This window comes from Pyrus communis, chromosome 11, assembly GCF_041283825.1.
Source record: "Pyrus communis isolate YQ-2024b chromosome 11, ASM4128382v1, whole genome shotgun sequence".
Taxonomy (NCBI): Eukaryota; Viridiplantae; Streptophyta; class Magnoliopsida; order Rosales; family Rosaceae; genus Pyrus; species Pyrus communis.
The window spans coordinates 12,290,375-12,301,533 of record NC_142575.1 but is presented as its reverse complement, the minus strand read 5'-3'; the positions used below and the strand labels follow the sequence as shown (position 1 = coordinate 12,301,533).

Genomic DNA, 11,159 nt, shown 5'->3' with positions numbered 1-11,159 from the left:
CATGTGGATCAAAGTCAACCCTAGTAATTCAATTCATCAAGATTCATATGTTGGGCTCCATATGTCAATTCCTAATGTCCTGAAATATTACGTACTATGTACTAAAGTTTGGTGTCATCCAACGGTCGGATCGTCGATTCATATAATAATCAAGTGGCGTACCATAATGAAAATAGGTTCAAACAATCAAATCTCATCAAACAAATATAAAATATGAAATCAGGACATCTAATTTAAGTTAAAAAGGCATTGTTGGCCTACTAGCCACGCGGCAGGTGATGATTTCCGGCAAACAAAAACCCAATTTTTAGACAAACTCCAAAAATTACCAAATTTTACATAATTGTAGAACACAACAAGGGGAAGAACTTTCATACCTGGACTGAATTCCAATTCAACCGGAAAATACCTGGAATTGCCATCGATCCATTGAAACCCTAGAAATGGGTGTTCTTGATTCGACTCCAAAACAAGCTCTGACGCCTCAACCAACCTATGGGCATTGTTCCTAGGGTTAAAAGGAGTTGATTGATGGTGAGGATCAATATGGCAGTGGTCCTATCGTCAATGGTGGTCGGAATAGGGAGATACAGTTGGGTCGAGTCAGCGGGTTGAAAAGGGTTTGGGTTAGCTGGTTCCTCCCTCATTTCCGTTCCCTCCTTTCTGATTGGCCAGTTTCTCTCCTCCTTTCCCTCCTTTCTCTTCTCTTCTTCCCATCTTAGTCATACACGTGGCACCCATATTGTTGCTCCAGCAAATCTGGAACCTTCTAGATTAGTGGTTAATTACTATTTTACCCCTGTATTTAACCACTAATTTCTCTTTCGTTAAAACTCCGTTTCACAAACCTTTTCTTGCCTGCGCACTGGTGAGGTTGAGCTCTATCCCAAATATGTAAATAAAAGTGACAAAACATATAGAAATTAAATACGTCCTCAAAAAGTCTGTTTAGTTCATTAAGGGCATTTTTTCCTTTTACTTATTGAAAAAAAAAAAAAAAAAAACTATAAGCCGTAATTATAAATGTGTCGAAACTAAGAATACGAAATATGTAATTTTAAATAGTGAAATCCGAGGACGGGATTTTACATTTAATGCTACGTAACATCGAAGTGGAAAGCATGTATGTTATAACTTCAAGTCAATTTGAATTACATAATGTGTTCATTAAGTAAAATCAATAATTTGACCATTTGACCATTTGTAATGTGACAACTTACAAAAAAGAAAAGAATCTTAATATGTGACATAGTTCGGGTTTGGTAACAAGTTATTTTGACAGGTCAAGTTCATAGTTGACTTTTTGAATTTGTTAATGAGTTAACATAACATGACAAGTTAAAATAACAAATTGACACAAGCATGGCAAAGATGACCCATTTGCTAGGTTTAAGGGGCAACTAATGGAACATTACATCAACAAAATGAGACTAAAAAAATAAAGTAAACAATAAGAGCCAGTAAACTATTCATGACAATAACAGATTTGAAAACTCAATCCAGCTTTGCTAACAACAAATAGAAGATACAAACTTAAAAAAAGGAGGAGAAAACAAAGTGATGCAAACAAAAACTGGATGTTACTCATCCAAAAACAAAATAAAAATTAACGGAGATGAATGAAACTTAGCAAGCAAGCAACCAAACTCATGTGAGGTAGGTTCTCTTAAAGAGTGAAACAAATTTGAATAGTAGCTCTCGAACACCTTCTGCCCAAATGTCAAACCCCATCTCCTTCCAAACCAAACACTTCACATGGGAAGGCGGCCCAAACACACATTTCACAATTTCTCAGAACCACTCTAAATTCCATCCAAACGATGAACGCTCCAAGGGCTCCCGGCGCTGCCACTCCCCCGGGGGGCGGGGTGGCGCGGGGTGGGGGTGCGTTGTTATGAGGCGGATCATTAGATGGTGGGCAAAGGAAGCCGAGCGGATGTACCAAGCCGTCCGAAGTCAATGTCATTGCTTATGTTCAGATTGTCGGGATTTCAACACCAGCATTGACTTTGGAAATATGTGAATTAATTTAGTACATGTCGGTTTACCAAATCATATGTGGCCACATAAATTAGGCCACCCCATATAAAGATGAAGTGTTTAAGAGTAAATGTACGTGTTATGTACATTGTTTTGTTTTGTGACAACGTAATGAAATATTTGTGACAAGTGCGCAATATATTTTTCTTATTTGAGTTTGTTTTGTGACTAATAATATTCCATTTTCTCAGGACAACTTTGATCAGATACAACTCGCCTACTAAGTGGTGGGGGAATAAATGGTGGAGGTGTACATCTCAACAACGCCCAATTAACCCCTTGGAAAAATGGGTGCCTCTTGACTGCCGATGCACCCATCAACGATCCCAATCGCCGAGCCGGATCCTTGACCAGCAGTTGTGAGATGAGGTCCTTGGCCGTGGCCGGCACAGCCGGTTCTTTCGGAAGCTCTAGGGCTCGAGCCACAATATTTGCTAGGGTTAGCTCATTGTCCACGCCCCTAAAGGGTGTCACACCATAGAATAGTTCAGAAATAAATATCCCTAACGTCCACCAGTCCACTGCACTACCATGTCCCTCACCGGACACAATCTCGGGAGCCAAGTACTCGTGTGTCCCGACAAATGACATGGACCGGACGTCAACGGGCTCGGACACAAACTCGGGGCCATTTTTATGGCTCTGCTTCTTCTTCCGCTTGTTTTTCGGGTGAAAACATGACACGGAAGGGACCATACAACTGGGCAGTATGCATGAAGATGATGCAAATGGGGGTGGATCAAGTGAGTAGTCTTTTCGTGGTGCAGCATTTGGGGTATTTTGAGTAGAGATGATCTGAGGCGTTGATGTACCATCGTCGCATTTTAACGAGAGGTCAAAATCCGTAAGCATGATGTGACCGTCAGATCGAACTAAAACGTTTTCCGGCTTCAGATCACGGTACACAATCCCCATCATGTGGAGGTACTCAAGAGCTACAATCACCTCCGATGCGTAGAACCTAATCATGATATTAAATACCAGTTAGTATGCTAATCAAGGATCCAACATATGATTTGTTATATCATGATCAATTGTTCACTTGTCTACATGTGACCAAAATATTTTAGTTTAGCAAAATGTCATTCGTTTGGTTGGGGTCACTCCTGGAAGTGAATTCCGCACATTTTTTTTCTCTTTTTGCACACCCCAATTGATTTTGTCTCTTGATTCTCTTTGATTTATTCAATCAAAAGACCAGGGTAAACATAAGTGCGCAAAAGGAGAAAAAGGCGTCCAGAAATCACTTCCCAATGGATAAAGGGGGGAAAAGAGAAAAGTATACGAAAATATAGCTGGGTTATTAACCTACTGGACCTTAGCCCTACTTCGAGTCTTCAATCATATATAGAGAGATTTAACTTTTTAGATGAAATTCAAAAGACATAACTCTCTAAATTAACAAGGTTCGCAACCAATTTGCAAGTTAATGATAAAAACACATGCAACCAATCCAATGCCATGATAGTAAAAAGCACTTGTAAATTGCAATTATCACAAACAAAAACTGTATATAATTGATGATGATAAAGAAAAGCGAAAAGCACTTGCATATAATTGATGAAATAAGTACTTTTGATGTGATTCTCTGGCCTGGAATTCATCCCTAACCACTGGGTCACCCCGTGGTGGTGAACACTTGTGGAATGGAAAAGGACGAAAGAGAAGAACCTCATCATTTTTTATGGTAAGAAAACAGATCACTAACAACATTTCATCTTTATCTTTTACTTGCTAAAATTTTACTACTAAGCTTAATCACAGTATTGCCTCCTGAGAGCACTCGTGAATCCCACTTTGCCCCCGGAGGTCACTTTGACGACCCACCTTGCCCTCTAAATCATGTTTTTGTGTCCCACGTTTCGTCGGCATTTCACCTTTCAGTTGCAGACATACTCAGACTGCTGGGACCTTATCCCTACTATAATTGAAAGTCAAAAGACACAACTGCCTAAATTAAGAGTAGTCTCAACCACAAGCCAAAAGCAAGAAAACAACACTGGGGCCACTATTTTGGGAAATCCTGCAACAATTATCTGAACCCAAAATACTGGAATTCAGATTTTAAGGGACCTGTTTGGTCCTTGAATGCAACAAAATCTATCCAACAAATCAACAAGAAATTGGGAAAAGAAAAACTCACATAAAATTAACATCCTAAACATTTGCAATTAACCCAAAACGTAATTATTCAATCTTTTTTTTTTTTAGCAATTTTATAATTGTACGACTTGATTGCTAACTAAACAAAACTAAAGGACTAAAGCTGCCTAAACGACCAGGACCAAAGTGGAAAACGGGGAAAACTACAGGGGCAAAAATGTGATTTGGCAAAGAGAAGAAAACTACTGTTAAGTGTAGGGTAAAGCACATGTCATTCGACGTGCCGTATTAGTGATAGCCTTGACTCAAACCATAGTGTGCACGTGCATGTAATTATAAGTGGCCTTTTTAAGCACATGACAGTCAAAACTAATCAAACGTACTTTCAACGAAACAAACGACCCACATGGCATCTCAAGCACAAAGAAGATGACTTATAAGAATGAGTTCGCCGCTACTGTCGTAGCGTGACGTCTCAATCTAATAATATCATAATATAAATATATATTTTTTCATATATCGTTATATTATTAGATTAGGATGTTCGATGGTTTGGTTAGACTTCTTTCATACAAATTGCTCTCTAAGTGAAAGTGGTCAATTGTCTTAGCATTCTTCGAGCGTTTGAATTTCATATTTTCTCCATCCTTAGTACTGGTTTGATACTAAGGTGCTTTTATAAAAAGTGAATATAAAAAAAAAGCTGAACTCAAAAATATGTTTGGTAAACATTTAAAAATAGCTTATTTTCACAGTTTTGGATGAAAAAAAGCTGAAAATGTGAAGCAGCAAAAATGAACTTATTCTCATAGCACAGCAGAAACAGTTTTTTTTTTAAAGCATAATAATATCAAACCAACCCTTGACGTAGCTTAAAGTAGTAATATTATTTACAAAAAAATAAATAAATAAATTCAGTACACATATAAACAGCCACTTATTGATACCGTGTCACACAAGTTGTTATTCTTCTACCGTGCTTACGTAGATTGATTCCGTGTTATACAAGTTGTTATTTCTTATACCGTGCTTACGTGTGCTTAACAACAGTTGACAATTTACTCCAAAATCCTAAATTTCATTTTCACCAATCAATCTATATGTCCAGATTTTATCAGGTGCATGTCAGGCACACCCTAAAGCTTTTTCCATTAAAATAGGTAGACCCCACCAAACAACCTGACAGGTAACGCGGTACAAGTGTCGGGGCCGCACAGCACGATTCAGAAAAGTCTGAACCGTGCAAACGCGTACCATTACATCACATCAAATCTAAGCCCTCCGATCGTCATCAATTACTGTCCTGAATTTAATTTCGTTATGGAAAGTAGTCAATTAAGGAAGGAAATGCTAACGTGCGCACCTGACGGCATGTTCGTTGAAGCGTTTGAACGGCTGGCGCTGGCGGAGGACGTGGAGGTCGCCGCCGGGGCAGAACTCTGTCAGCAGGAAAAACCAGTTGGGCGCGTCGATGCTCGCGTAGAGCGTGGGCAAGAACGGGTGCTCCAACATTTCCAATATTTCCCTCTCTGTCCTCGCCCGCCCTTCCTTTCTTCGGCTAATCAATTCCTTCTTGTCCATCACCTTCGCCGCAAATACGCACCCCTGCGCCCCACCGGGGGACTTCAACTCGGCCAAGTAGACGGAGCCGATGTCGCCGGAGCCGAGGCGCTCCGCGAATTTGAGGTCAGAGAGGGAGAGTTGCCGGGTCGGGGATTCGGATCGGATCTTGTAGATTGCGGACCAGAGAGGGTCGGAGGAACAGGATTGGGGTCGGGACTTGGGGACTACGGAGGCGGGGAGGCGAGCGGAGGAGGAGGCGGAGGGCGGCAGCGTGGATTCAGAGCAGGAGCTGGTGCTGCGCTTGGTGGTGGTGGTGTTGGTGGTTGTGGTGGAGGTGAAGCTCAGGCTTTGGAGGTCGTCGGCTAAGTCGTCCAGACAGGGCTCCATTGCGGGGAGAGAGAGAGAGAGGAGAGAGGAGAGAGAGAGAGAGAGAGAGAGAGAGAGAGAGAGAGGAGTGAGAGAGGAGGAAGGAGAGCTACTTTGCTGAGAGAGCGAGGAGGGAGTGAGAGGAGGTTTTGAAGGGCGGGGGGGACAGGAGACTGGAGAGAGATTGTTGGGCTTGGGCCATGTTGTGGGTTGGGGTTGCCGGGGAATTTGGGTGCTAAAGGTGGGCCTTCTTTGTGGGGACCATGCTTAATATTTTAGATTTCTATTTTCCAATCATGGAGTCTGTGATTGTGGGTACAGTTATAACAGGTGCTTAAAATATCGATACTAATAAAAATATTGATATGTAAATTTGTGTAATTATTGACGGATATATCGAATATTAATATCGATATTAGTTGCTTTCAATAATAGATTTAAAATGATACTTTAGAGATTGTTAAATATTGGTTTAGACGAAATATAACAGTTTCTTCGATATTTAACAGATGTATCATAAATATTGACAGTATTTATCTATTTTAGCCTAAACTTAAGAGTCTATTTGATATGAGAAGAAATTTAGACTTAACCTCCAATTTCTATAACTTTATCTGATTTTTTTGATATTTCCATGAAAATATCGATCGTATCAAAGAAATTTACAAAATCATGAAAAGAGTTTTATCAACAAACAAATTGTGTTTAGCATCATCTAACTTGAATTGCTATACTAATTTACCTTAAGGAGAGGAACAAAAATTCAAACCCGAGATGTAGTGGGTTAAATAAAAAGTCTTAATTAACAATTCACCGGCAGGGAATGCACATTTGTAAACGGAGACAAGAGTATCCTAAGTCAACCAAATAAGAAGATGGTGAAAAAAAAAAAAAAAACATAAACACCCATGTGGATGGGGGAAGTGTGATTTGCCAATACGAAGCATGGTGCGTCGGGTGCCCCTAACGATGCACGTCCGCACGTAAAGTCGGGAGTTTATCGAGACCGAAACTTGGTTTGTTCCTTCTAGTTTCGCAAAGAAATCATTAAAGCTTGGATTGGATGCATGTGTAACCATCGATGATAGATTAAGAACATCGATGATAGATTTATTCTGCATAAAGAGAAGAGATTAAGACCATCGATGATAGATTTCATAATTACGCAGGGACCATGGGGGATTAACTTTTAAACCATATATTATAATTTAAAAGTAAATATCATTTGCCGCACCAAATGCTTCCATTTGGTTTGTTCCTGCAAAGGAGACTCTTATGAGACACTTTATTACTTCACAATTTAACGTTACTTTTCATATCAATATTATAAAATATTGTGTAAAAAAACATAAGATAACAGATAGTCCACATAAAATCTCACTTTAGAGAGTCTCCTTAGCATTTCTCTAATTGAATTGGTGGAAACCAATCACTGCAAGTAGATTAAGTGATCAACTTCAGGAACACTTTCCAAATTGATGTCGTATCATATACTTATACAACCTCTTTAAGGGAAAAGATCCTAAATTTTTTCAAAAAATAAGGATTAGTTGTGGGATCAAGATTAGTTATGAGACCTACTGCACATCAAACTTTAACGATCTGAATCGTTTATTTTGTAAGTCTTGATTCATAGATCATTCTCGCAAAAATTCAATTCAATCCGAAACTATTGGCTTATTTAATTATCACGATGAAATTTCATTGTTTCATATATAACAAAATGTTCGTCAACTTCTTTGAACTCAATTTAGATATCTCAAATATATCCGATTTGGCTAATAATTTGTAAGGATGATCTATGAGGTGCAACTTGAAAAATAGACAGTTCAGATTGTTGAAGTTCGATATGGAGTGTGCCCCACAACTAATCTCATTAAAAAAAAAATATAGAAATTCCTTCCTTTAAATGCTTCCTATACTTATATTTCTTTATTTGCACTATGAATAAACCAAAAAGAAAGTATATTTTAGAATAATTAGGGAGGTTAAGAGAAGACTTTTCCATTGTTTAAGAGACAAGTGTTAGAGTATGAGTGTGATTTTCACAGTTTAGTAATAATCATTGTTATTTCAGATTGGTATAAAGAGGTCTTAATGTGTTTATAAGAGTTAATTCAACTTTGGTTTGGATTGAAAATCTACTGTTGGCTTGAGGATAGAACTCATACTTGTACAAGGATTTGGTCTTGTATTCCTTGTAGGATTATTATAGGGTAATCCAGATTTTGTAGTATAAAAACCACAAGCCCCTGCTCTCACAAAAATACGCTCTTATTGTTTCAATTATCTATAACTTGGAGAGCATTGAGTTTTGCAGAGAGGAGAAGGTTGTGTGTAGACGGTGTCTTGGTATGTGTCCATGTGACAGTTGAAGAAGATGGAGAAGTCGGATTGCACACGCAGTGCCACGGCTTGGTGCTTTACGTGTCCTGCTGTATTCTTGAACCCAGTTCCTTTTGGCAACAAAATAGTTTTCTAGTGCAGCAAAGGTTGCGGTGTTCATGGTTGTGACACCATCCGCGTGGCTCTTGCTTCTGCTGATCTTGGTCATGGTTGGACCGTCACCAATCATCACAACATTGGTCATTTGCTTTTCAACGATGACAGTCATCTTGGAAACCCTTCGTCCTTTGGCTTAATGGAATAGCACCATCTGCTGTCGTCTAACAGCACACATGGGAAAGACTTCGTGAAGCAGTCTGCAGGTATGTGTTGCAGATATCACTTCAATATCTGCATATGTGGAAAATATTTGATGTGTTGGTTGTGATTTAGTTGGTAAATTCTTGTGTTCTTGGCTAAGTATATTAACATAAAGCCTATGGTTATTCTTACATGATTGTTGAAAGATAATTTGAGTATATTAACATAAAGCCTATGTTTATTCTTACAACAAGTACTTGTTTTATTTTGTTGGCAAGAAGACAAGTACTTCGTAGTTAGAAATCTCTTAAACTTGGGTGACCAAATAAACTTTATGGAAACATCTTTGTTTCCAAAAATGTCTCTTCGTGGGAATGAGAATGAATGATGAAGGAATGAAATATTATAGAAGTAATAAGGATGTGGATGATTGAATATGGAATAAACAAACTTCCCTATGTTGAGGTATTTCATTTGTAAAATTGATAGGATGTTCGTGATTAATTCATTTCTTAAGTGTTAGTAAACACAAGAATGAAAATTATACTTATTCATTTCCATTCTCATACATGGTAAGTGAACATGCCCTAGTATGGGGGTGTTGTTTATCCCAAATCCAATTCTTCACATCCCTATTCATTTTGATCCCTCATACATTGATATCGCATACCATTGAGGAATAAGATCTCACATTGGTCATATATAAAAAAAAATAATATAACATTATATATGAGAGTTTCCAACCCTAATATAATTGAAATCTTTTGTGGTAAACCTAATACCTAATAATATGTTGTTAAATTGAGACAATATTGGTATTAGTGGTGAACCATGCTGAGCCTTAAAGTTTATCACATTATGTAAGTAACCCCGTTGAAGATTCCACATAAGATAACACAATAGGTTACAGTATGTTTTAAAATTTTCTACTATTATGTGCATTGCAGTGTTTTTGTGTATCACCCTATAGTAATTAAGTTGAGAGAAATATTGATGTTGATTTAACGGTGAGTTGTGTCATGACTTTGAGCTGGACTTTTGTATAATATATATGTTCTTATGTTGATTTAATATTGATGTTGATATATATGTTATCATGTTGAAATATATATGTTATTATATTGTAATTACATATTTTAGTTTTGATTAAAAGGTCCTTTCCATTTCAGTTGTCCTTTCCATGACGAGTCAAATAAAAAGCCTAAAGCCTGCATCAAAGTCCAAACATGTATATCTGCAACCACTTACAGCGTGCAAATTTATAGGAACCATTAAACCCAGGCAACCACTAATCCTTTCTGTCACCAAAATTTAACCACCACGTATGCATCATGCATGCATGCAAATCTGAAATTATGAAATTAATTGAGATAAATTACAACAAATTACCTTAACTATGAGTCGCATGACAATCTCATACCTCATATTTTAAATATTGCTATGTCATACCTTATCTTATAAATTTGTTGCAACGTCATACTTTGTCAACTTTTTAGTTAATTTTTCTATTAAATGCTAATATGGCATGAGTTGACCGCATTCTTTCACTAATTGAAATAAAAAATTAATTGTTATTTATTTAACAATTAAAATGAATTATAAACAAATAATTTTGTGAGCCCCCTCATCCCAATCTCTCTCTTTCTCCCTCGAACTCTCCATTCTCTCCCAACGCTTGCTCACCATCTCTTTCTTCTCCGTGTTCACAGAAAAGCACTCCCCAAAGAACGGCCACCCACCAGCCGGCGATTTCTGAAGCGACTCAAGAGCCACAATTTTTCATCTGGGTTGCAAGTGTGGGCGTGAGTGCAAGCATGAGTGTCCTTTAAGCAGGTCATCGAAGAAGCTATCCATTGAGCAACTACTCACAAGTTCACTGCCCATGTTTGCACCCGGAAACACCTCATGGTCGTCCATTAGGGTAAACAACACGAAGACCAAGAGGAATAAGCTCTAATCGAGTGAAAAAAAAAAACCAAAATTTCAAAACCTGCCCACGACCCAGACCAAATTTTGGAGCCCGATACTCTTGCCAGACTGAAATCAGTGAAACCCAGATGAAAAATTGAGGCTCTTGAGTTGCTGCAGAAATCGTCACTGGTGGCTGGTTGTTCTCTGGGGCTCGGCTTTTCTGTGAACACAGAGAAGAAAGAGATGGTGAGCGACCGTTGGGAGAGAAGGGAGACAACTTGACGGAAGGGATCAAATTGTAACAAATTCGTACGATAAGGTATGACATTGACATTTTTTAAAGATATGGTATGAAATTGTGACTAAACCAATAGTTTAGGTAGTTTTATGTAATTTACCCTTAATTTTAATTGTTAAATAAATAACAAATAATTGATCATTAATTAATTAATTTTTTATTCCAATCAGTTAAAAAGTGGGGCCCGCTCATGCCACGTTAACATTTAACAGAAAACTTAACAGAAATGTTG

General features: G+C 38.0%; 1 protein-coding gene across 1 annotated transcript; it reads right to left on the bottom strand.

The window, feature by feature from the left end:
- Positions 1–2,159: 2,159 nt before the first annotated feature.
- LOC137743379 (protein kinase G11A-like) lies at positions 2,160–6,315 on the bottom strand. The gene is made up of 2 exons (XM_068483262.2): positions 5,507–6,315; positions 2,160–3,001 (listed from the first exon to the last, which is right to left on the bottom strand). Exons 1-2 carry the CDS (start codon positions 6,091–6,093, stop codon positions 2,209–2,211), a joined length of 1,380 nt encoding a protein of 459 aa, XP_068339363.2. The 5' UTR covers positions 6,094–6,315; the 3' UTR covers positions 2,160–2,208.
- Positions 6,316–11,159: the final 4,844 nt, after the last annotated feature.

Coding starts and splice junctions, on each gene's coding strand:
- LOC137743379 (XM_068483262.2), bottom strand. CDS start 6,093: ATGGAGCCCTGTCTGGACGACTTAGCCGACGACCTCCAAAGCCTGAGC. Junction 3,002..5,506: donor TTCAACGAACATGCCGTCAG/GTGCGCACGTTA, acceptor TATCATGATTAG/GTTCTACGCATCGGAGGTGA.